The sequence below is a fragment of the Procambarus clarkii genome, chromosome 87, assembly GCF_040958095.1.
Source record: "Procambarus clarkii isolate CNS0578487 chromosome 87, FALCON_Pclarkii_2.0, whole genome shotgun sequence".
NCBI lineage: Eukaryota > Metazoa > Arthropoda > Malacostraca > Decapoda > Cambaridae > Procambarus > Procambarus clarkii.
In genome coordinates this window covers 4,204,996-4,231,746 of record NC_091236.1, presented here as the reverse complement: position 1 = coordinate 4,231,746, position 26,751 = coordinate 4,204,996, and the positions used below count along the sequence as shown (strand labels likewise).

At 39.8% G+C, this 26,751-nt stretch overlaps 2 protein-coding genes across 11 annotated transcripts in view; one reads left to right on the top strand and one right to left on the bottom strand.

Annotated features, from left to right (window-relative positions):
• The first annotated feature begins 414 nt into the window (after positions 1–414).
• Positions 415–19,500, top strand: LOC138349565 (guanine deaminase-like). 10 transcript variants are annotated; one of them, XR_011225608.1, is made up of 10 exons: positions 415–522; positions 3,793–3,881; positions 4,724–4,895; positions 4,994–5,215; positions 9,422–9,637; positions 10,759–10,924; positions 11,709–11,855; positions 12,269–12,375; positions 15,130–15,428; positions 18,126–19,500. XR_011225608.1 is itself a non-coding variant. In XM_069317299.1 (10 exons), exons 1-9 carry the CDS (start codon positions 430–432, stop codon positions 15,238–15,240), a joined length of 1,323 nt encoding a protein of 440 aa, XP_069173400.1. In that variant the 5' UTR covers positions 415–429; the 3' UTR covers positions 15,241–15,260; positions 18,126–19,500. The 10 variants fall into 10 exon arrangements, 8 of the variants coding, with proteins under 8 accessions (XP_069173400.1, XP_069173399.1, XP_069173398.1 ...); XR_011225607.1 differs by having other exon boundaries at positions 17,336–19,500; XM_069317299.1 differs by having other exon boundaries at positions 15,130–15,260.
• An 87-nt stretch (positions 19,501–19,587) lies between these two features.
• The window catches only part of LOC123747086 (solute carrier family 2, facilitated glucose transporter member 1), a 44,254-nt gene continuing 37,090 nt past the window's right edge, over positions 19,588–26,751 (bottom strand). Inside the window, exons 12-13 of the mRNA XM_045729094.2 lie at positions 25,781–25,952; positions 19,588–24,289 (exon numbers count right to left, since the gene is read on the bottom strand). Of these exons, the coding sequence (XP_045585050.2) occupies positions 24,163–24,289; positions 25,781–25,952 (299 nt within the window). The 3' untranslated portion in view covers positions 19,588–24,162. The remainder of the gene's footprint in view (positions 24,290–25,780; positions 25,953–26,751) is intronic.

The following is a 26,751-nucleotide window of genomic DNA, read 5'->3' as shown; positions in this document are numbered from 1 at the left end:
TGTGTACATGTGTATACAACATTAATAATTTTGTAACTAGCGTCATTGTTATTTGCTTAGCTGAGCGAACTAGAGGGTTCAGTTCCTGAACCGATTATGTGCCTCTGTAATCCTTTACACCACCGCCCACGGGATGGATATGGGGTGCATAATAAAGAAAGAAATTGGGCTGACTGGTTAAAGGAGTAGAGAGTTAGGATACCTGCCGGTGAGATATGTAGTAACATGTTTCTGGGTCTCTGGGATTTTTCTGGCAAGGTTACCACCAATTGATGAAAAGAAGCTATTGAATTTGGTCCTAAGAATAATTCTTAATATTTTAAGTCCTTTATCAAGTAAACACATTATTTCACTAGGTTTAAAGGCAGTTCATCACTTTTCATAATTATAATGGTGTTTATCTTTGTATTTCAGGACCGGAGAGTGAGGATGAAGGTATTTGTGGGGAGTGTTGTGCATGCCACCAAGGAGGAGCCTATGGTCATTCTCCCACACACGGCTCTCGGCGTCCGTGACAGTAAGGTAAAGCAGTCTTGACATGCTCCTAGCCCAGTGTTACACTTGTCTTAGTCAGTAATTAGAAGTACCGTAGATGAACACGTCAAGATATTGATGAGAGTTCACTATGACGTTGGTTGACTGTCAATGTTAGACTGGTTGGTAGAGCGATGTCCTTGGTTATTGCTGGGTCGGTCCTCGATCCCTGAGTGTTGAAGTGGCTGCATGCCGTTTCTCCCACTACAGCCTCGTATCCCACCTCCTTGTATTGAGAAGTGGGCGCTATGATGGGTAAACCAGAAGCGGGTGATCAGGAGACCTGTAAGCATCAATACCTCCTCCTTCTTCACGATACGTGCAATTTGCATGAAGGTTTTCCTCCTGACGACTGCAGGAGTGGTGATTTTTTTTTTTTTTTTTTGAGATATATACAAGAGTTGTTACATTCTTGTACAGCCACTAGTACGCGTAGCGTTTCGGGCAAGTCCTTAATCCTATGGTCCCTGGAATACGATCCCCTGCCGCGAAGAATCGTTTTTTCATCCAAGTACACATTTTACTGTTGCGTTAAACAGAGGCTACAGTTAAGGAATTGCGCCCAGTAAATCCTCCCCAGCCAGGATACGAACCCATGACATAGCGCTCGCGGAACGCCAGGCGAGTGTCTTACCACTACACCACGGAGACTGTCGAAATGTTGTGATGTTGAAAGATGTGACACTCACAGTGATACATCAATTTTCATAATTTGGCAGATTGAAAGTTATCAATGCTTCTGATGAGGATGATGATGATGACGAGGATGATGAGAAAAATTAACATATGAGTGGAAATGGACTCAGGATGGCAAAGATGAGGAGTTGTGCTAATGGTGGTATAAAAGTTTACCCACTCGGTATGTAAGATAAGATAAGATATCTATTCAGGTAAAACATTGAAAATGAGTTACAAACATGATGTTATTAATAGATATTAAGTTAGATATTAAGTCACTGTACATCCTCTCAATTGTACTCTATATATATAAAACTCTGAACTGTAATGCCAATCCTAGCCTTAAAAGCTTCCTAGAATTTATTTATTTATTTATTTATTTATTTATATATACAAGAAGGTACATTGGGATTGAGGATACATAGCATAGTAATTACAATCTTGTAAAGCCACTAGTACGCGCAGCGTTTCAGGCAGGTCCTTAATCTAAGAAAATTTTAAGTAGGTAAATACTTGCAAAATTTATAAAAAATGATAACAGTTACAAAGCAAGAAAAAATAAAAGAAGAGAGAAAATTGTAGGTATATTAAAGCACATAGGTAGCTCAGATTGATTGAAATGACAGCTTGAATGGTAGTTTAACAAAAATTAGTAGGCACAATACAGCATATGGCTAGCACATAAAAGACAGCAATGAACACAATGATAAAGTTGTTTGGGTTAAGTACATAAAGATTTGGGAGATTGGGTAACACTAGATACAGAGCAAATTTAAAGCTCAGTGTAGGCTTATAACTACGAAACTCAGTTTAAAGCTCATAACTACGAAGATGAAATTAGAATGCTGTAACAGAACCCATGGGCACCAAACTAGAAACAAATACCTATTTGTTTCTACCTTACCCTATACCCTTACCCTATAACCTACCTTACCCCTATAATGTCAACCCATGTCTGCTTTTTTTTTAAACAATGCTGTTTGTCAACCAAATTGTATTTTTTGCTGTTTTTCTGCCATGTTCCCCTCCTTTTTTATTTTTATATTTTCTCAACACATTTTATACTCAATTAGTATTTATGTTTATCTCAATTAGTATTTATATTTATCTCAATTAGTATTATGTTTTAGTCTTTAGTGTTTTTCCTGCCCGAATCGCTTTGCATAATAGTGGCTTTAGGCATTGTATGTACTAGCTCTATCTATAAACTCATCAATATCTATATCACACCTTGTATGTATGTACTTTACCTGAATAAACATTTGAATTTGAATTTGATTTTCCAAGAGTGCAACTTAACCAAGCTAGAAATGTTCTGCAAATTAAGGGACCCCAGAATGTAGAATGACCTCCCCAATCATGTCAAAGGCTGTACCTCTCTCAACCCGTTCAAAAGAAAAATTAAGTACTGTACAGTACTACCTAATAAACTCCATGTAACCTACCTTACCTCCTAAATGTCAACCTATGTCTTGTTATTTTCAAACATTATTGATTATTGACCAATTTGTTTAACTGCTGATATCTGCCATGTATAAACTTAAAAGAAAATTGTAATCTTTTTATTTAGTTAAAATTCCTTCTGCTGTTCTGTTGCATTTTCTGCTGTTCTATCCATCATGTAATTATTATAATTCTCTTTCTTTTTTCAACTCAATTTATGGTTTTGATCTCAATTAGTACTGTATTAAGTTTCAGTCCAAGTTTTTTTTCCCCCCACATCTTGCCCGACATGCTGTGTGTATGTGGCTTCAGGCATTGTATGTACAGCGCTTAGTAAAAGCGTTTTCATGCCAGGGCTTGGAAGAAGCCGTCCATGCTGCAACTGTCACTTATCGACATGTTCGTCTTTGACATGAGCACATCCACCACTGTGTAATATCCTGGGGAAACCTTGCCTATCCACCTAGTTTGGAATATTTCATCTGCAATTGTAATTTTTTTAACAAAAGTAATGTTAATTGTTGTTTATGACCTCATTTAGTCAGTAACCGGGTTCTTTATTTCTAACACTGTATATGGGACCTTAGTGCCTGCCTCTTCTCTAACAAATACCTTTTTGATATTCCAAGAGTACGACTTAATCAAACTAGAAATGCTCTACAAATCAAGGGACCCAGAATGTGGAATGACCTTCCCAACCATGTTAAAGACTGTACCTCTCTCAACCAGTTTCAGATAAAAACTAAGCATTACCTAATTAACTCCCTGTAACCTACCTTACCCTTATAATGTCAACCCATGTCTGCTATTTTTAAACAACGCTGTTTGTTGACCAAATTGTATTTTTGCTGTTTTTCTGCCATGTTCCCCTATTTTATTTTTATATTTTCTCAACACATTTTATACTTTAATCTCAATTAGTATTAAGTTTTAGTCTTTAGTGTTTTTACTGCCCGAAACGCTTTGCGTAATAGTGGCTTTAGGCATTGTATGTACTAGCTCTATCTATAAATTGATCAATATTTGTATCACACCTTGTATGTATGTACTTTACCTGAATAAACATTTGAATTTGAATTTTTTGAATTAAATGTTACTCTAAATTATATAATATACTTAAGGTTGTTTTGTTAACAGATACAGTTCGTGGAATCATCTAATAATCTAGAGCAGCTCAAGGTTGACTATGGCTTCACGGATGCATGCATCACCTACCTTAACTCCAGGCGAGTATTGACTGCTAACCTGTCGTCATGGAGATGCTGGTTGACCACAGGTACTCCCGCTTCCAGAGATCCCACGAGTTCTGATGCAGCAAGTCCAACCACTATCTCCTTTTAGTCCTCCATAAGTGTCTTAAACACTCGAGGAGCAGTCTCGGTTGTACAGTCGTAAACCCGATTCTACTACCGGGACCCCAGTTATATGTAATTTGCTCACCACAAGTGTAATTTGTTCGGCTTAGAGATTGCTGTGGTCCCGTTCTGGAGCCCATTATGTTCAGCCCATCCTCCTGTTTTGGTAATACAGGGTACTTACAGTAATGATTAGAACCATAGTTCTGTACTGTATATATACTGTACCGATGTACAATTAGAAAGTAGAAATCGGTATTATTGCATTTGAACAAACTGGAAAATATTTTCTATTAATCTATAAAAATTGTTGTCGAGAGGAACCTCTAAATTATAGACCCTTATCATTAACAAGGGTGGTAGTCAAAACACTAGAATAAATAGTTAAAACCAAATGGGTTGAACACCTAGAGAGTAATGACATAATAACGGACAGACAAGATTGTTTTTTGAACAGGAAGATCCTGCGTAACAAATCTTCTTAGTTTTTATGATAGAGCCACAGAGATACTACAGGTTAGAGGTGATGCTAATAATGGCATCAGTAGTACGGTTTTGGGAATGAAAGCCAAACTGGCAGGGACTTAATATGTTGAATTTTACAAGGTAGAGTAGAGCTGCTTGTAAACAGCAGTCAGTCACCCTCATTACTGAATATAAGTTACTCTTCACTAGACCCTGGCAGCTCAGGATTAAAGATAACATGTTTTCAGCCAGTTTTTGATGCCAGGGTTGGTGGACACCCACATCCATGCACCTCAATTTGTTAACAATGGGGTGAAGCTGGACCTACCACTTCTGGACTGGCTCAAGATGTACACCTTCCCCACGGAAGCCATGTTCTCTGATGTCAAGGTCGCTCATGACTTTTATCCCAGAGTTGTGGTTAGTCTCATTTATGTTTGGCCGTAATTGATATACGTGTGTTATTTTATCTTTTGGTTTCGCTAATATATTGAGAGGATTATTATGGGGGTGTGCAGGAGCGGCTGCTAAGGAACGGGACCACCACCGCCTCGTACTATGCTACCCTGCACCTCGAGGCCTCCAAGGTCCTGGCTCAGGTGGTGAAGGCCAGGGGTCAGCGGGCCCTCATTGGTAAAGTCAACATGACGGTCAACGCTCCCGAGTACTACTGCGAGTCCAGTCTTCAGCAATCGCTTTCTGATACCGAGGATTTTATTTGCTACATTAAACAAATGCAGGCAAGATGTTTTCTACATCCCAGAATTGTTTAATATGTTAGATATTAAGTAACTGAAGCATGAAGTTTCCTGGCAGCCTTTCCACCATTTCCTTTCCCTTAGGGGGATGTTGTCTGTGTCTGTTAAGGTTGTTTCGTCCTGTCTTTCTTGACTTTTTCTGGACCAGCATCTCATGCCGAATACTGGCGCTTCTTATTGTGCGGCGTTGGCAGAACCGCTGCTGCTTGCATTCGGGGTGGATGTCACTTCTGCTGTGTTCTGTAAGCTCTTCCATATGTTTTTTCACCTCCGGCCTGCTCATGCACTGCTTGAGCTGTCTTGGTCTTTGGACCAGGTGCTCTCTTTTCTTTTCTCCCTTTGGCTTGTGGTGGCCCCTTCAGTTCGGGATTGTTTTATGGCAGCCTTGTTTTTGTTGACTTTGACCTCTTGGGAGTTGGGTTGTGGAGCTTCATGCTCTTCTCCGGTGCTGGGGTTCTGCTCCTTTGGTCATGGTGGTCGTTTTGTTAGTTTGCAGCCTTCTGCTTTTCTGGCGAGGAATGAGATAGCTGGCTTAGAGAGGGGTCGGTGAATTGTTGATGCTTGGTTGGTTGGTTCGGCCGAGGGTGCATCATGTTTTGTGTCCAGTTGTGGCTTTACGTCGCTATCTGTGGGCCACTGGTTCAGTTACAGTGGATGCACTCTGGGTTGATTTGGTTTTCCTGGTTCCCTGTTCCAGGACTTGTGTTTCTCAGGTTGTCCGCTGGGTTATCAAGTCTAGCCAGCCTGCGGTCTACCCTTGTGTCCTTGATGTGCGGAAAATATGTTGCTCTCGATTCTGTATTTGGGAATGTCTTGGGTTGACATTCGGGCATGGGGGTTTTTGGAAATCGAACAGGGTCATGGCCACCAAATATCTTGTCAGGGTTCCAGGCCCTCTACGTCCTTGTGTTGCTTTGAGATGTCTGTCACGGCCTGTGTTTCCTCTTAGTCCGTGTGACCTGTGGTGCTGCCACCTACCCGGGTAAGTCCCTGTTTTTACTTCTCTGTGGGTAGTTAGCCTCAGAGAGCCAACGGGGCTCCCCACAGAAAACCAGCGTTGAATGTAATGCAACGCCATTTTCTGGGTGAGCCATGGAGGCTCCCTGACACCCTCCCTCCCTCTGGTCGGTGGTTTTCATCATTTTACGAACTGGAGTGGTGAGCTGCCGGCTGACCTGAGTGGGGGCTCCCCCTAACCCCCTTTTTGGGGAGGGGTGGGGGGTGCTAATGAGTGGGCTTGCTTAGTTGGATTACGATTTGCTTGTTTGTTTTCTTTTGGGAGGAGTTCTTTAACACTTTCGCGCTATCTGGACGCGCCGGCGCGTTCGGTTTCGTCTAACGTAAACGCATAGTGGACATAAAGTTATATCTACTTTTAAAATATTTGTATAAAATTCAATTTTAATCCGATTTCATTGGGGTTTGTTTCAAACGACGCGCCATGAAGTTCTCTTTCTCACCACTAGGCCGCCTGGCGCGTTGGCCTAACCCGGTCACGTGACGGGCCCATTGTTTTCGTGTCACGTGTCGTGAGTCGATCACGCTCCCCTCGCGCGCCAAACTCGAGCATTTTTACCCGTTTCCGTGTGGATTATACCCAATTACTTCATCAAAAATGGATCAAGGTCAAGGCCCAAGCACTTCTACAAGCACTCAAGAAACATTGAGAGAACTTGGGGTGTACACATGTGGCACAATTAGAATGCTACGCGGCCGCCCCAAAGGTATTGCAAGCTCTAGCCAAGGTAACTTCCACTGGATACCACAGTATACCGCCGCAAAGATAATACCTTCATTCTCCTTTGGAAAGACAAGCGAGTGGTTTCAATCATTACCAACATCCACAATGCAGACACTCAGCGAGTTCAGCGAAGGAAGCGAATTCGCAACCGAGACGGAACCAGTGGAATACAACAGGTAACAGTGAACAAACCGACTGCAATTTGCGAGTACAATAAGTTCATGAAAGGTGTGGACCACTTCGATCAATGGTTAAAATATTACCATTTACCAGGAAAACTCACAAGTGGACCAAAAAGATTATCTTTTATTTCCTGCAAATGCATTGCATAATGCAATGTTTTGTACAAATACAACACAACTGATCGAAAAAGCTAACATTGCTACAGTTCCACGAAGTGGCAATCTGGGCCCTATTGCACTGGGACACAGAGGAGTGGCCTAAAACATCATCATCATCTCAACACTTGCGGCACGCTCCAGACATAAATGATGACACAGCTCCTGCCAATGCTGACGCCATGCCAACTCCCGGACCATCTGGTGTGAGGCGGCCTTTGTTCACTACACCACCTCAAGATGAAGCAGACAACGAATCTGAACCCGACATGTCTGCCACACTGCCAGTTGACGAAACTGTTTTGTCAGATGAATCTGACTCTCCTGCAACTCCTGTTACAACCTCCGGCGAGAGGACCTGGCCGCCCTATTGTTGATTCAGAAAATCGCATGAACTACAAACTGAAACATGAAATTTACAGACTGCCCAAACGTCTCAAGTGTCATGCATGCGCACGGTCCGGTAAAAGGAAGGACACGAACTATGGATGCAAGACCTGTGGTGTTGCACTCTGTGTTGTTCCCTGCTACACCAATTACCACCGGAAACAGGTGTATTGGGTGGTGAAGAAGTAACCACCCGCAACAGCTTCACTCCACCTACAAACCATCTGTTGAGGCAACTTCAGGAATGAAGAACCTGAAGAAGGTGGAGAGAACAACAAATGCTCAACTTACTGTTCCACAATCAGCCTTCCCTTGGTAAGTACACCTATTTGGTCCAAGTTTGTGTAGTATAATTTAGCTCATAGAACATTCTATTGCGAAAACATTGCCATAAAAATGAATGACATACATACAATAATAATATCAGAACAGTGAAATAAGTATAAACTTTCAAAGCAACGTTTCGCGCTTGTGTCGTCCGGTCACCGTTACCAGGTAACAGTGCGCCCACTTCCCACACTCTTGCGGGTGGGCCGGGACCATTATTCTACGATTATATTCATATCATCGTGTTGGGAATTTTATTGGGAGGTCCATTGATACCAAAATTAAGGCTGTAGGACAATTGTAGAGGTGATAATAATCCCAAGAGTAAAAACATTTTGTTGCTGTTGAGCGCTCACGGCGACTCATCTTCGTAGTTATTTATTTCATGCTGGTATCTCTATAGCTTTTGTGACTTTTTTACTGATGTTCTTCTAGAGAATTTTATTGCGAACACGTTGGTACCAAAATGAAATACGTAGCATGAAAACTAAGGTCAGAAAAGTAAAAAGAGTATACACATTTTTGTTTTTACGCTTAAGCGATAAAAACGCCGCGTGCACATACGGTTGGCTGAGTGACCTTCGCCGAGAGCGCGAAAGTGTTAACTGTGTTCGGACATAGGTTGCAATTTTCACCGGTTAGAGGGTGAAACCAGTTCACCAATCTTTCTGGATGCTTTCCCTGTCGATGGGAGACATGACATACTCTAACTGTAGAGTGCTCATATGGCCATTGCTCCCTGCGCCTCTCTGAGGGGGCATGTTCTGGCTCGTGGTCACTGGTTACCTACCTTGAGGTTACCTTGAGGTGCTTCCGGGGCTTAGCGTCCCCGCGGCCCGGTCGTCGACCAGGCCTCCTGGTTGCCAGACTGATCAACCAGGCTGTTGGACGCGGCTGCTCGCAGCCTGACGTACGAGTCACAGCCTGGTTGATCAGGTATCATTTGGAGGTGCTTATCCAGTTCTCTCTTGAACACTGTGAGGGGTCCGCCAGTTATGCCCCTTATGTGTAGAGGAAGCGTGTTGAACAGTCTCGGACCTCTGATGTTGCTAGAGTTCTCTCTCAGAGTACCAGTTGCACCTCTGTTTTTCAACGGGGGGTATTCTGCACATCCTGCCATGTCTTCGTATCTCATGTGATGAGACCAGAAGGGAAGAATTCCCATAACTAATAACCTCGCACTAATATAGCTCATATCCGTCTGGATAACTGCAGGGAGCCTCCGGGACTGGTGTTTAATTACATTCAAACACCAGAACTGGTGTTTAATTACATTCAACGCTGTTTTTTTATATCTTTAATCTTTTTTTATTCATATACCGTATACAAAAGTTTTTACATTTTTGTAATTTTGTTTTTCTATTTGAATGTAATTTTAGATTCTTCTGATTTCAGACACCATTGATTCAGCCCATCATAACCCCAAGATTTGCTATTACCTGCCCCTTAGATCACTTGAAGGAACTGGGTAAACTGGCTAGCAAATATAACTGTCACATACAGAGTCATCTGTGTGAGTCACACCCGGAAATTGCTTTTGTTCGAGAGCTCTTTCCTGAGTCAAAGTCTTACACTGATGTTTATGACACCTCAGGACTTCTTGGTGCAAAGGTGAGCTTCTTTGTGGCAATCTTACATTATCTTGTTAAATCTTCCTTACGGGTTCACTGTTATTTTTTATTTTTCTTGGTCACTTAGGTTTACTCACAGCATACAAAATTACTATTTTTTCCCCAACTTGAAACTTAAAACATTTGTGTGTGTTTATAAGGCAAACACACCCTCAGGTGTGTTTAACGTGTAAACACACACAAATGTTTATCAAGTCTAGAGTCCTTCCCCGGGAAAAGGCTAAGGGAAACCCAGGCAAGGTACTGCTAAGCGGTTATCCTAGAGCTACCAAGCAAACACTAAAACCTGAACCCCTGCGATGTGTTCAATCACAGGGACTTAGCGGATGGCCACCAAACTCATACAAGTGGTCCTTCAGCCACACCAGGCAGACCCCTGCCAGGCAAAAAAAAAAAAAAAAAAAAAAAAAAAAACTGCGAAAGCATAACGTCCCCAGGGGAACAGAACCGGCTGCTATGCATATATCAGACAGCTGCACAGTACCTTGTGACCTAGCCAGCAATGACACTACCTCCTACCCAAGGTCAAACAGGAATAAGAACAACCCCAGCTGATCCTAAGGGCGGGCAATCACTGAGTAACAAAAGAACCACATGGAAGTAGTCTCCCGAATGACTTATGGAAGATAATCCTAAACCGCAAGGGCAATACTTACAGGGCATCTAGGGAAGGTGGCCCTAGGCACATGCAGCCCTAGTACTCTTGTTACTCCTGGCTCGCACACTACTACACAGAAGAACATCGCCGCTATGAACAGCACTGCTCAAAAGGATAGAGCCAGAGTCAATCGATTGCCAGCAAAAATGTACGAAACAGACATTTATGAATAAAGTTATTGATTGATTGTATAATGTTGTAACTTTGTCTGTGATGTACAATGTTGATGTCATTCTAGTCTGTATTTTACAATGTTGCTGCTTCTGTAGCTTGTGTTGTATAAAGTGAACATTTTATTTATTAAAGGAGGTTTGTTTTATTTTCTTATAATGTAAAAGTTGATGCAAACTATTATTCTGTAACAACACCTACAATATCATATCATTTGTCAGTAAGGCTTTAGAACTGTTTCAGATCTGTAACAATGTATGACTTTCTCCCAGACCATCATGGCACACTGTATCTGGATGGAAGAACAGGAAATGGACCGGCTGAAAGAATGTGATGTTGGAGTCTCTCACTGCCCCAATTCTAATACATCCTTACTCTCCGGGCACTGTAATGTCAGACAGCTTCTTCACCGAGGAATTAAGGTTGGACTTGGGACAGGTACGTCTGTTGACAAACAGTTCAACTGCTTGAATGTGTCGGTCCACACCGATCTTGCTTCATACAGGTCACTGTATAATAATAATAATAATAATTAATAATAATAATAATAATACAGTAATAATAATTTATTCACAAGAAGGTACAATGGGTTGGTGTGATTACATAAGATTGGTATTTGTAAAATCTTGCAAAGCCACTAACACGCATAGCATTTCGGGCAGGTTCTTAATCTAACATCAAGTAAGATGAAAAGGTACATTGTAGCAAGGTTTTATATCGAGAAATAACTACAATATAAATTGACAGAGGTGATTACACTGGTAAAGATATGTCTTAAGTACTGTACTAATATTGGGGAAGTGGGTAGTACAAGATACAGTGTGAGTTTGGAGCACAAGGTAGAAAACTATGAGGATGAAATTAAGTACTTTTCTGGGGGGAAAGCCTCTAAAGCTCCCCAAAGCTATCCAGCCTGGTATGATTAAAAATTCATGATTCAAACAATCTTCTTATATCCTATGTATGTTTGTATTTCTGTATGTATGTATGTATGTATGTATGTATGTATGTATGTATGTATGTATGTACTTTTACTTAAATAAAATAATAATAATATAATATTTTAACCAAATAATTGTTATTTGTGTGTTGATCAACAATGCAAGAGACTTCTATAAAATGACACTTCAGAAATACTCTTCTTTTAAACATTCCCTTATATAATGACAGATAAGTGCATCAATTTAAAAATTGTGACGTAATATGCTTTAATTATGAACAGATTGTTCTGGTGGATATAGCTCATCTGTGTTGGATGCCCTTCGACGGGCACTGGACGTGTCCAAGAGCTTGGCTATACAAAAACCTGACTACCGCTTCCTCACCCTACCAGAGGTCTTCCGTTTAGCAACACTAGGAGGTGCTCAAGGTATGTGTCTAGTCTAGCTTCTTCACCCCTTCCACCATGAGTCTATGACCTCTTGTTCTTGAAGCTCTAGGTTTCGAGAGTTCTTCCTTGTCAATTTTCTAGATTTCTGTTATTATTTTGTATGTAGTGATCATATCGCCTGTGTTCACTTAGCAGTAAATAGGTACGTGGGAGTTAAGCCATTGATGTGGGTTGTATCTTAGGATGGTCAATAGTTGACCTAGTGGAACTTGGATAAGTCAAATAGGCTTCCTGTCCCCAACAATAGTATACAACAGCAGGGCGAGAGGAAACCCATGTCTAAACAAAATTTTCCGTATTAATGTATCGTTTCTAATGTATTTTTATATACTACAAATGTAGCATTATTTCCCCGCACTCATGATGTTAATAACGGGATATTTCCTTTACAGTAGTAAACATGGACGATTACATTGGTAACTTTGAAGTTGGGAAAGAGTTTGATTCCCTTGTGATTGACCTGGAATTTCCCAGATCACCTTTGGACATCTTTCCCAAGGTAACAATTTTAGTTTTATATAGCAATATGTTTTGCATTTGAATTAGAATTATTTATCTAACTTTTCCATGATATCGTCTCAATAACTCCTTACAGTAGAGCTTGTTACATGGTATCACACAGCTCAGTAGCTCCCTGGAGCTTATAGTGTGGTATCATAGAGCCACCCACCCTTAAACAATGAGACTAGCCAAGTTATATACCTGAGTTTACCTGAGAGCCACTAACATAAATAAATAAATAAATATGTTTATTCAGGTAAGGTACATACATAAAAGTAATGTTACATTAATGGATCAATATATAGATAGAGCTAGTACATACAATGCCTAAAGCCATGTTACGCAATGCGTTTCGGGCAGGAAAACATTAATATCTAGAACTTAATACTAATTGAGCATAAAGAATAAAATGTGTTGAGAACAAATACAAATAAAGATAAAAAAAGGGGGAACATGACTGAAAAAGCAGCACAAATACAATGGGTTGACAAACAGTGTTGATTAAAAAAAAAAAAAAAATAACAGACATGGGTTGACAATAGAGGGGTAAGGTAGGTTACAGGGAATTTATTAGGTAGTGTTTAGTCTTTATCTTAAACTGGTTGAGAGAGGTACAGTCTTTAACATAGTTGGGAAGATCATTCCACATTCTGGGTTCCTTGATTTGTAGAGCATTTCTAGTTTGATTAAGTCGTACTCTTGGAATATCAAAACTGTATTTATTTCTGGTGTGGTGCTCATGGGTTCTGTTACAACCTTCAATGAAGCTTTTGAGGTCAGGATTGGCATTACAGTTCAGCATTTTATATATGTATAATACACAAGAGAGAATGTGCAGTGACTTAATATCTAACATATTCAGAGATTTGAGTAGGGGTAAAACACTAGTGGCCTCGACAAGGACAGGAAGCCGGCTGCTTGCTGAAGGTCCCCCCATTTGTCTTAATCTTTTACAGCTGAACTTTTAAGATTAACAGAGTTTTGTTATCAACGGCTTCGGCGGGTAGGCAGTTGCATAGGTTAATAACCCTGTGGGTGGAGAAGCATCTCCTGTTCTCAGTCTTACTCTGGCTTGTTGAGCTTGCAACTGTTGCTCCTTGTTTGTGTCACATTAGACCCTTTAATGGTTATAATGGACAATAAAAGGGCAGGAAACAATGAATGAATGCTTTACATAAGTGTTCACACTAGAAAGAGTAGATGACATCACATTACCCACAAAAGTGTTTGAAGGCGGTGAAGAGAATGAATTAAGGTATATACCCATAACATGCGATATAATCAGGAAGAACATTGACAAACTAAAAGGTGTCAGGAGTTGGTGTGGGTGTCGGTGTGGGGGGAGGGGGTGAACAGGAAGGAGACATGTGATCTGTCTGTCCAGTGTTGTGTCTTGTCTGGCAGTTTTCAGTACAGACTCCCTGCCTCCCTACCCACCCACTCATTCTTCCTGGTAGGCCAATAAAACTTTGAGAAAGTTGGATCATTAGTATGGCACTGAATCAGTGATAATAAGTGTTTTCTAGACTCGCACAGTTTCTTACCAACCCAGTTTTCTCGGCCGATGTAGTCCATAGGTTAAGTCTAGCCAACCTGCGGTCTATCCTCATGCCCATGACATTAGGAAGTTTGCTGCTTTGGCTGCCAGGCTGATATTTGGACGCTGGGATTCTGGAGGTCGAACAGCATCCTGGCTGCCCGATATTTGGTTAACATTCCTGCTCCAAGTTAAGGAGTGTGTGGCAACTGCCTCCCTGGTATGTCCCTTTTTTCCTTATCTTTGGTTATGTAGCTCCAGGGAGCCAAAGGGGCTCCCCCCACAGAAAATCAGCATTGAATTTACAGTAATGAAATGCCATTTACTGGGTGAACCCCAGAGGCTCCCTGATTCCCTCTCTCCCTCTGGTTGGTGGCTTTTCGCGTTGTTTTGATGCTTAGCTTTCGAACTGGAGTGCTAGGTGGTCTCGAAGTCATTGGGAGGAAAACCCTTCATGCAAACTGCACTTATCGCAAAGGAGTGCTAGGTAGCCAGCGTTGGGGGAGGAGGGGATCTGGGACTCCTCCCTCCCCCTCTCTGAGAGTAAGGGCTGTGTGGACAAGTAGCACAGCTACAAGGTGTGGTGTTTGCTTGGGATTGGATGGAGTTCTGCCTCTCTGTTCGGTTTTTGGTTACAATTTTCTTACCATGTGGGGTCTGTTTTGTTCTGCCTACCTTTCTGAGTGCCTAACCCCGGTCGATGGCAGATAAGGAAAAACCCCAACCACACGGGGGTTTTCCAGAGCCATTGCTCCCTGTGTCTCTCTGAGGGGGGCCAGGTTCTGGTTCAAGGTCCCTGGTAGGCTAAACTCCATTGTCTCATTAGAGTCAATTAGTCAATCATTAAATCATTAGACTCCCTGGTCTAATGATTTGCATATTAGCCCGATAGCTCCAGGGAGCCTCTGGGGCTCTCACAGAAAATGGCATTTCATTACATTCAACACTGGTTTTATTTTTTTATTTTATTGAGTTTTATTTTCTAGTGTGATTTCCTCAGTATACGGTTTATACTCGCCTGTACTAATTATATTGCCATATACAGTTTAGGGGACTTCTGTCTGAAGCTATAATTCTGAATTTTTGTATACTAACTGTAATACAGTACTTCATAATACTGTACTTTTGCAAAGTTTTATGATTTAAGATTACATTGAATGGTCAAAGTGTACTACATATATATTTAATGTGTATTACCTATTATTTTTCTCTCAGGACACACTAGAAGATAAGATCCATAAATTCTTATACAATGGTGACGACCGCAACATTGTGCAGGTGTATGTGGCTGGCAGGTGTGTCATCAACAACCTCACCTGTGTATGAAGTATCCTCGATATCAACATGTGAGCTGGCCATTGATGGTCTGTATTGTTGATGTTAGAACCCCTCAAGCTTTGCACACATGGCCCATGCAGGTCAACACCACAACACTTGCCTCTGCACACAAAGATGTCTGTGCAAGCCCAAGTGGTTGGACTCTCAGAAAAGACATCCCTTATTAGAACAACAAGGTGCAAACCATACCCTTTATAGTTGAAATTTATTTATTTATATTTAAGATGTTACATTGGGTTGTGAGAGTACATAACATTGGTGTTCCTACATTCTTGCAAAGCCACTAACACGCATAGTGTTTCGGGCAGGTCCTTAGTCACAACAGATAAGTTTAAGAGGTACATCGTAGCAAAATTTGAGTTTAACATAATAGCTACGATATAAATTGATTGAAATAATTACACTGGTGAAGTTGCATGTCTTAAGTACTATTACTGGGGAAGTGGGTATCGCAAAATACAGTTCGAGTTTGAAATACATTTAGAAACAATGTTGACCAAACCACACACTAGAAATTGAAAAGACGACTACGTTTCAATCCGTCCTGGACCATTATAAAGTTGATTGTGACTTGAAAATAATGCCACCATATTAAGTTGACAATGGACTTGATAATGGTCCAGGATGGACCAAAACGTCGTCATCTCTTCAATTTCTAGTGTGTGGTTTGGTCAACATTTTTCAACCACATTATTGTGACTTCATCTGCTTTAGAAACAATGTTTTATACTAAAGTAACACAAATAGATATTAATCCATTGCATGACTGTTTGCAACTATAGATCCTAGCAAATGTAAATGGCTTAGCTTATTAACCTTTGGGTTCAGGTCCTGAACCCGTTGAGAGTACAATTTGTAAAAACTCGGTTTTTGCCGCCGAAGGAGGCCAATTTATTCTGCACCCCATACTCAACTTGTGAGTAGTGGCACAAAAAAAATAGATTACATGGGCGTAAAAGGTGTTAATCAGACCTCAGTGAATATTTTTACATCATCAATTACAACTAACAGACTCCTTGCACTGCAACTTCTGTAGTATTTACATTATAATAGTTAACATTGGAGGTAGGAATTTTTTTAATACCTAAAATGATTGTCAATATTATTTTATATTGCAGGGTAATAGAAAAGTTATGGTTAATAGTGTTGAGTCTACACAGTTAATACATTCATCAGCTAAAAGAGAAATGTTGATAGATCATACTTCTTGTTGTTCAGGAACTTCCTGGGATAAAACACGAACACTCCTTGAGGAACTGTGAGGTGCTTATCTGCTTTTCTTTGTAAAAATTCTGAAGTTTCAACAAATGTTCCTGTTTCTATTTATTGTCCTTGCGGCGACTCGACCTAAGCTTTTATTCTGCAACCAGTTGGTATTGCAAGGTTACCAGGGACGCCTCACGGTAGAGTAGTGGAATTAAAATATATAAAGCCAAGTTGTCCCTGACTGCCCTTGATTCAGACATTGATGCCATCCTTCTGCATCATTGTTGGTTCTTACCAGTTGTCTGAATGCACACCAGTTTCCCTCTGCCCACACACACACTATTGCACAGTCACATAGTCTATATATAATCAGTGATATTGTGTCGTTAAGGGTGAACTGCGAGCCAACTTTTAATTCGGCAAATGCTTTTACGTATGTGGTGTTTTGGTAGGTATGGTAAGGCTAGTAGATTTTTTACTAGGCTGTACACTGGGCCATATTTAAAGTACGCAGTTGGCAGCAATAATTCTTGAACCTTTTGCCAAACTAGTGTCCAATGCAATGTGCAGCCGTGAATGTGTACAAATGGTAGCAGCTCTCGTACTACACCCCACAAAGCAACCTCAAAATTTATCACAATCTCTTCTACATGAAGCTTGTCTGTGAGCTTTATGGTCTTTAGGAAATCATCACCTGAAATGTACAAATAGGATGGATAAATTAAGCCACACTGTACTATACTTGCAAAACATCTCCAGGTAGCAAAATTGAGATACTTACTTAATAATGCCACCATATTTAATGCCTCATTAATATTCCCCTCGTTATGCATAATCATCCTGTTGTACTCTTCAGTCATCTCACCCTTATTCCCAGATGTCGATATTAGAGAAACTTACAACTATCGCCAGGGAAGACTCCGACACCTCATAGAGCATCCAGTAAGGAGAAGACCCAAACTCAAAAGATGCTGGATCCATCATAGAGGTAAACACCAGGTCTCGCAGGAGGTACTTAAAGAGATCCTCTCAAGCCACTGACGGAGGGACTTGAGAAGACGGAAACCTACAGAAACCTCTGGAAGGATGGTCCCGACAGGACTAACAGCACATAAAAGTGAACCCTGGTGGGATCTGCACTTAAATAAAACTCATTCAGTTAGAAGGGTACAAGAACCCCTACCCCTTGTAACAAGAAGCCCTCATCAGAAGGGACAAAGAACTACTTGGAATCCAAGGGAACCCAAGTGCTCGGCTTCCCCCAAGCCCCAGAAGCCAAAGGTGAAGGCAAAGACTCCGTGGCAGAGCAGGTGTCCTTGCCCACTGCCCGAGGTAGAAAAGTGGAGGCAAGGGGCTTCAGGAGGGGATAGCTGGAAAGAAGCCCAATGGGAGAAAACCCAGAGTGGCTGCTGGGCAGTCATGGTGTAGATGTAGCTAGCTGCTTCTGTGCTGTCAAGTAGGGCTGTTTGCTGGCTGTTTACCTCTGCACCCTGCAAGTAGTTGTTTGATGGGTCAGGGGTAAGTGTTGAAGTATGTCTTGGAAGTTTTTTCTTACCAAGTTTGGGCTGTATATCGCATCATTTATTGCTAGGAAATGAGGTATTTGGGTGCTTTGGTGGGGGTGATGGGGCCTAAGGCTGCTGTCCATGTTGTTGGCTCTTCCACAGACGCTGCAGGTTATGCCAGTTTTGCAGCCAATGACGAGCGTCTCTCAATTGTGGGTTGGACCTCAGTTGGGATGGATGTTGGCACTAATTAAATGTAAGCATCCACAGAAAGGTAAGTGATGCTGCATGTCTCAAATGGGTTATAAAACTTTTAAAAAAATAATGAACTCTTGGCTGCCAAATCAGTGTTGAAGAGGTGTGTTTATGTCTGGCAAGCTGGGAGATTCAGTGATCTTGGTGAGAAATGTGACTTGTCCAAGAGGATGAATGAAGAACAACACATTGATGGACATTTATGAAGCTGTTCATTACCTGAACACCATAAATAAACTTGACAGACTTGTAATGTATTTGGACAAGTTATAATAGCATGTTGCTTATGAGTGACCAATTTAATGCTCTGGAAAAGGCTGGTTGTGACTGATATGACTTAATGTTGTGCTGACTAAATTCGTGATGCTTCAAGATAATGTGAATCCCTTGCAAGCTGTTTCCTTGCATCTCACTCTCAGCACCTTCCAAGAACACACCTAAACTGGGAGAAGGCCACTATTGCTGACCTGGATAAGTTTAATGGAAAAGTAAAAAATATGCAAATTGCAACCAGTTCAATTGCCTGTACTATTTAGTGTAGTTTGCATCAGAAGTCTTGATGACATATTTACATCAGTGCTAGTTAGGGTAGGGATGATAGCATCCTTAAAACAAATAGAAGAAAAGGTATATTTGGTTAGAATAATCTTGTTAAGGAATTTCAAAATAGATTTGCATTTTGGCATAGCCTATGGAAACATGAAGGGTTCCCCAGAGATGGGTGGCTACCCCAGATCAGATGTAGCACTAGGGCTTGATGTCATCAAACCATAAAGAGGATCAAGAGAGAGAGAGATAATATTGTGAGATTAAAGGTTGCTGATAACCTTTTACCTCGCAATGAGGAATTCAATGAGCTTGTGCTTGTTTTGAGAGATTCAGATGATTGTTTACATTGTTGGGGTTACAATGGGGTAGCTTCATTTGGCAGTGTTGAGACTTCGGTCTCTGAATTTGGCAGTCATCTGTATTGGTTCAGACTTTCTGGGTGCTTTCTTGGTGAGGTGGCAGAGTTCTCTGCATCTGTGTGAGGGGCCCCAGGATCTGGCTCTTGTCTCTGGCAGGCCATACACAATGCCATGGGTGATGTGAGGTAGTAGTCGAGTCATTTCAACTTTAGGGAGCCACAAGGAGGAGCTTCAGAAACAGTAATACTGTACTGGTATCACTCTACAAATGTTTCCATATTACAAATCACTTCACTTTGTAAAAAATCACTTTGTAACATGTTCCCATGTTACAAGTCACTCTACAAATGTTCCAATAAATGTATTGAAATTAATTTTGTTTTAGCACATTCATGGACAATAGTGTACTTATGCACAATTATGTTCAAGTTTTTTTGCAAGGAATACGATTAAACTTAGTAATTATTATAGATATTTATTTTAAAAAGTAGTAGAATACATACAAAAATTAACCAGAACAGCATGTATCTGCTGTGATAATAAATATCAAAAGATTGCAAATATTTACAAACACAATAATTGAAATTCACCTTAATTTTCTACAAATACTGTATGCCACTAATTTTCAGCAATTATGAACATAAAGTTTTCAGATAATTATGGCTATTAATATTCTAGTAATTATGGCAAATAGATTTAAACAAAATCTGGATACTCATAATTTTTAACAAATTAAATCTAATTAATTTTCAATCAACACTGGGTACTCTTAAGAAAATAATCCATAATTTTATTACCTACATTTTCTTTTACAATTACAAACTTTAATAACACAAATTACCAAAGTATTTGTCATTAATACAATTTGGTAAGAATGTTAAAATACATAATTGTAAGGTAATCAGATCTGTATGACTGCAATTACTGACACATATCATATTCTAATTAAAAAAATTCCTATTATTTCAAGATAAAATATAACAAATTTACTGTATAAAATTGAATCCTAAAAGACTTATGATAAAATTATAAATAGAAATTTTACAAGATTTATAAAAACAGAATATTTAATAATTATTATTTGATTAATGTAAGTGCACCATAACATGCCTTGAAGCCTCCACTGCCTAAACATACAGTACTCACTCTTGTTAATATATACTTAATTTACAATATAAAATGATACATATTCAGAACATAAGTGACATCTGTAGATCAGATCAAAGCAATAGAAAATGCACATCTTAATTTTGAAGTATAGTAAAGTGGTACTGTACCGCCATTTATGAATTTAATCCGATCCCAGAGATGGGTCGTAATTCGAAAATTCGCAACGAAACAAATTTTCTCATAAGAAATAATGTAAATTAAATTAATCTGTTCCAAAACGTTCTAAAAACATTAACTTCAAAATACATTTCATACATAATGCACACACATATTTTGTAATGATATGTACAAGTTATAGCTGACCTTTATTGATGACTCTTATTGGCATATGGAAGAGTGTGGAGGGGGGGGGAGGTGTTGTTGTTTGGAAGGTGTTGTTGAAGGTGTTTGGAAGGTGTTGTTGTTTATTATAATATCAGGCAGTGATGACTTCTCTAGGGTACACTCTCCTATGTTTTGCCTGCATACCACAAGGACCTGGTTGTGGTTCACTGCTTGTTTTTCTCACTAAAAACTTTTCCATACAGGCTTGTTTTTCCCTGCGTCTGAACACTTGTCTATAGTGAGACATCAGTGTCATTGAAAAGGTTAAGGCAACGCCCTACTACAGCTTGATTTGGGTGAGTTGTTTCAACAAAACTTTGCATTTCTTTCCGTACTGTACACCACTTCTTAATTGTTGAGGAAGGGATATGCTGTACTGCCTCCTCCTTCCCTGAAAAAATTTCCTCAGCTGTCTCTTGTTGCTGCTCCTTGTGAAGGGCTAAGAGTTCTTCGGTGGTCAGTTCTTCCCTGCTTTCCTCCACCAACTTGCAACACACAACACTGTGAATGCCATTTCTTTTTCTAAATTTCTCAAACCATTCCCCTGCTCGCCTTAAACTATTTCGTATCTGCATCACTCGTTCCAGGGGGGGGTTTTCTTTAGAAGATCTTCATGCATTAACCTTGCTTTTTTTCACAAATGATGACCTCTGAAATGCTATCACCTGCTAACAACTCTTTGTTGTGTATCCAAATTAATAATAACTTTTCAACATCCTCAAGTGTTTGTGTTCAATGTTTCATGATTATTGATATGCCTTTTGCCACTTTAGCATTCACAATGTCCTTTTTCTTAGCAAGTTTGGTGGATATTGTTGACATAGATGTGTTATACTTCCTAGCTAGATCAACAATCCGCACACCATCTTCATGTTTACAAATGATCTCTTGTTTTTCCTCTATGGTCATCCTCACATGTGTTGTCTTAGGTTGAACCTTACCACTGACTTTCTTAGGACCCAAGGCATGATATATAATAATTACTTTTATGTTAAAATTTTTTTTTACAAAAACGATGAAATTCTTTACAAAGAATTCAAGTGCAATCGTCACTAAGCGGGCAGTCTGGTAAACTGAAGTGGGGCCGGCTGTGCCACCAGAAACCATGCTCTTCGTCTACCCATACGTGTATCAACAAAGCCGCAAGTTGAGGCAAAAGTCGTAAGTAGAGTAAAATTTTCCAATGAAATTGGGTTCATAACTCGAAAAATTCGTAAGTAGGGGCATTCATAAGTCGAGGTTCCACCGTAATAATTTCTCCATTAGTCTATAGCCTATTAAGACAAGACATAAATAATGTGCTAAATAAACTCCCCCTCCCCCCCCCCAAAAAAAAAAACTTTTGTTTATACGAGTCGTACGATGGGAATAGTATGTTGGATAAAAAAAAAATTGTACACAAATAAAATATTTAACTATATAGGAGCTCAGAAAATATCGAAACACTTGAATTAATAGGAGGCAATGAACTCTAGTAACAGATAATAAATTACTTACTGAAATTTAATGCACTATTTAATATTTATTAATTATTTAATTTTAATTAAATAATTATTTAATTAAATATTTAATGCAATAGCATTACCTTTAGATGAAAAATGCATAGAATTCACAGAGATTTGTATTGCAGTAGACCTATCGTATATCTTTCATCAGTGTTAAATTGCATGATAATAAAGTGTTGTCTGTATCTATAAAACAGAATGTCCTAAGTTGTGTACTGGACACTCTGGGCCAGCCTCGGTAAACTTTGCATGGGGAAGGTGTGAAGATGCTTACAGTGATAGGAAGAATGAGCAGGGCATGTGTGTAGTTACAGGATAAGAGCTATGCCCGTGGTGTCCCATCATCCCAGCACTGTTATATAATATAACGCTTTGAAATATATGGTGTGTGGGAGGGGGGAGGGGGAGTGAGACATCTGAAGGCATGTGGGTATAGCCTGGGCACAGGGTTGACTTGGACACTGCCAGATGCCCCATCTAGTATTCTCTATTAGTCACTCCCAAACTTTAATTTGGAATCTAATAATAAATGTAGACATGAAATTACATGATACACTGGAACAGGAAGTGGGAATTGCCTCCGGCTACATATTGATAACACTAGATTAACACTACTAGTACTACTAGCAACAATAGATTAATTCATGGGCACTTGATAGAACACAAACCTGTGCCTTACTGTCAGAATGTCTTGATTTCAGGATGATTGGAAATTTTGCTGTCTCACTGTTATTTTGAGTCACGTGTTCCATGATACAATCCTCAGAATCCAATATCTTTGACATTGTCTGGCATGTCATTCTATTCTCTCATTACATACCGAGTTATATCTAAGAATGTTTAAATATTCTGTAGCAGACAGTGGTATACAGTGACACCTCGGCTTACGAATGTCCCTCTTTACGAACTTTTCGGGTTATGAGCCCAATTTCTTCGTAAAATCAGAATCAGGTTACAAACTTTGCCTTGGGTCATGTAGTTGGTTGATACGTGTATGGCAGACATAGCTCATGGTGGTACGGTGACCACACCTCAGTTTACCAGTGCCTCCCGCCTAGTGACAATCGCGCCTGAATTTCTTGTTAAGAATTTCAATGTTTTTTTGATTTTTGGGTATTTGAACATAAAAGTAATTATTCTATATCTCGCCATGGGTCCCAGGAAAGTCAGTGGTAAGGTTCAACCTAAAAAAAATAGTTGTGAGTAGAGGCAGTAGAGGATGTATGACCCTTCCTCATTAAGATAATGTGTGAAGTATGCGAAGAACTGCAAAGTTTTGTTTTAAAAAATCGCCCAGATAAAGCTGTAGCAGGCCATTGCATTGACCTTTTAAATAACAATATGATGTCTCACTACAGACAAGTGTTAAAATGTAGGGAAAAACAAGTGTCCTTAGACAGTCTTAGTAAGACAAGCAAGCAGTGAGCCACAACCAGGTCCTAGTGGTATGCCTGCAAAACATAGGAGAGAGTGTACCCCAGAGAACTTATCACTGCCTGATGTTATGATGGAAAGAGACTCCCCTTCAAAACACTAACACCTCTCCTTCTCCTCCTCACCGTCTTCCATACGCCAACAAGGGTCATCAATAAAGGTAAGCACTAACTTGTACATTAGTTCTAAAGAATTGGGTGAATTAGGTATAAAATTTACCTTGAAGTTAATAATTTTGGGAGTGTGGAACGGATTAATTCAATTTACATTATTTCTTATGGGAAAATTCACTTCGGTTTACGAATTTTCGGGTTACAAACCATCTCTGGGAACGGATTAAATTCGTAAGCTGAGGTACCACTGTATAGTAGTCCAGAATTTGCACTTTCTTTTGATAATTATTTATATGTAAACTGAGAGGCCATTGCAAAGTCAAAGTTAAATAAAATTGTTGTGTATATATAATTTCAGAAATATACTGTAACAGTTTAAATTTGAATGACTGGCCCCACTGTCGAGATTCTGTATACTATATTATGAAGTATGTATACTGTATGTACTATATTACAATATATATATATTTGTCAATAAATTTAAACTAAATTAAACAGAGTAACTGGAACCCTGTTCTATACTCGAAGTTGAAGTTCCTTCAGCACTCTCTTGTTCCTCTTCATCTGACAGCTGTTTGAGGGATATTTCCTTTTTGCCATGTGTTTCTGGTAGGAATCTGGAAAATGATTTGAATTAAAATCAAGTTCAAAAATAAGTTTACACAACATTACCAGTAGGAGTAATATAATTAACAAGCAACTATGCAGTTATGACAAAAACACTAGAAAACCTGCAATTATAAAAATTATTAATACGGTAGCCAGTTCCTCTATATTTTTGCTTATAAAAACAGCTATAAATAACTAAGAATAATAATTGTAAAGTATTAAGGAAATAAATATTTGGCCAATGCCCGTTGCCAAAATCATATGTGAGAGCCAATGTATGACCACAACACACTCTTCCTCTTTGAATTCTGGTAACACTGACCTGATCATGTTGGGCACGTACCTTATAGAAATCAAATATAGAAAAGTAAAGTTGAGTGAAGCTACCCCCCCCCCCCCCCGGCATCTGGCATCTAACCTTGGAGACACACACACGTATTTTAACTGATAGATATGCTAGATAGGGTACCTCATGATGCTTGGGTGGTGTCTCTTCTAATTTGACCATTTTACTTGTTGGTATACAAAAAAACAACATTAAATGTAATGAAATGCCATTTTCTGGGTGAGACCCGGAGGCTCCCCAGAGCTATACTGGACTGATGTGTATATATTAGATCATGGTAACAGCCAATCAATGGAGTTCTAGGCCTACTGGGGACCAGCGCCAAAACCTGGCCCCTTCAAAGAGGCACCTCTCTGAGGGGGAGGCCTTTTGGCTTCCACCACCTTCTTACCTAACTTATTCCAACCGTCTACCACTCTGCAAAAGTGAATTTTTTTATATTTCTTTGGCAGCTTTGTTTAGTTAGTTTAAATTTATGAAGTCTTGTTTGTGGAGTTTCAGGTCTCAGGAATTCTTCCCTATCAATTTTATCGATTCCCTTTTACTATTTTGTACATAGTGATCATATCGCCTCTTTTTCTTCTATCTTATAGTTTTGGCATATTTAATGCCTCTAACCTTTCCCTCGTAGCTCTTGTCCTTCAGTTCTGGGAGCCATTTACTTGCACGTCTTTTCACCTTTTCCAGTTTGCTGATGTACTGTACTTCTTAAGATATGGGCACCATACGACCACTGCATATTCCAACATTGGTCTCACAAAAGTTGTGAACAATTTCTTTAGTATTTCACTATCTATGTACCTATTTAAAAGCAATTTTCAAATTGGAAGGCATAGCATAGGCTCCTCACACAATGTTCTTTATGTGGTCCTCGGGTGACATGTAGTAGAAGTGTGTTGAAAAGTTTTGGGCCTCTGATGTTGACAGAGTTCTCCCTCAGCATACAAAAGACGCACAAAAAGTTCAAGCAGAAGCACATGATTGAAAGATATATACATTCAAAGAGTTTTGTATCACTAATATGTATTTTAAACATATGAATACACATAAAAATACATGTTTTTAAAATACAAAAATTAAATTAAAATTAAATTCTCTAATATTGACTAACCCATACTTTTTCTATGATATTAAATTTTATAAAAAAACTTACTTGTATATAAAGATAAAGAGAAGGCAAGAAGAAGCAATAAATATTGAGAATGACCATTCCCCAAGGACCTCTTGAACCAAAGGAAAGGCAAGACCCACGACGAGGTTACAGAGCCAATTGCTCGTACCACCAACAGCTATCCCAATTGACCGTGGGCCCAGTGGGAAGAGTTCTGTCAGAGTAAAACTATAAACATTAATAACTAAATGTTTGATAATCTTATTTATATATTCATTATGGTTTTTAAAGATTAAACTAAGATGATTATATTTAAGGGTTTCAAGAATATTAAGGCTATAGATATATATTTATGAAATGTACATTTCTTACCTATAAATTTTCCATGATATCATACTGTATATCAAATGTATGTACTGTACTCTTAAAAAATATAAAAAATAAACAGTTGACAGTAATGAAAAGCCAGTTTCTGGGCGAGCCCTGTCGGCTCCCTGAAGCTATCTTGCTGATCAAGTGCCATACTACTTGAGTGTCATTTGTCGCAGAGTTCTTTGTAAGCCTACCAGGGACCATGAGCCAGAACCTGGCCCCCCTCCAAAGAGAGGTGAAAGATTCCCCCCCCCTCCCCTGTCCCCTCGTTCTCCTCAACATCCCCCCTCCCCCCATTCCCCACTCCCCTGTCAACTCGTCCACCCTACCATCCCCATCTCCCTCGTCCTCCCCACCATTCCCCCCCCCCCCCCCACTCCCCCCATCACCTCGTCCTCCTCACCATTCCCCCCCCAGTCCTCCCCACTCCCCCATCACCTCGTCCTCCCCACCATTACCCCCTCCCCCATTCCCTCGTCGTCCTCACCATTACCCCCTTCCCTCATCCTCCCCACCATTCCCCACTCCCTCGTCCGATGAGTTCCCAAATGATCTGATGTTCCCATCAAATTCAAATGTTTATTCAGGTAAAATACATACATACAGGGTGTGATACAAATATTGATGAATTTATAGATAGA

Bases quoted from the DNA above. Each gene is read 5' to 3' on its own strand.
- LOC138349565 (XM_069317299.1), top strand. From the start codon at position 430: ATGAAGGTATTTGTGGGGAGTGTTGTGCATGCCACCAAGGAGGAGCCT. The intron at 11,856-12,268 runs GTATGTGTCTAG...TTTCCTTTACAG, and splicing joins AACACTAGGAGGTGCTCAAG to TAGTAAACATGGACGATTAC. The intron at 12,376-15,129 runs GTAACAATTTTA...TTTTTCTCTCAG, and splicing joins CTTTGGACATCTTTCCCAAG to GACACACTAGAAGATAAGAT.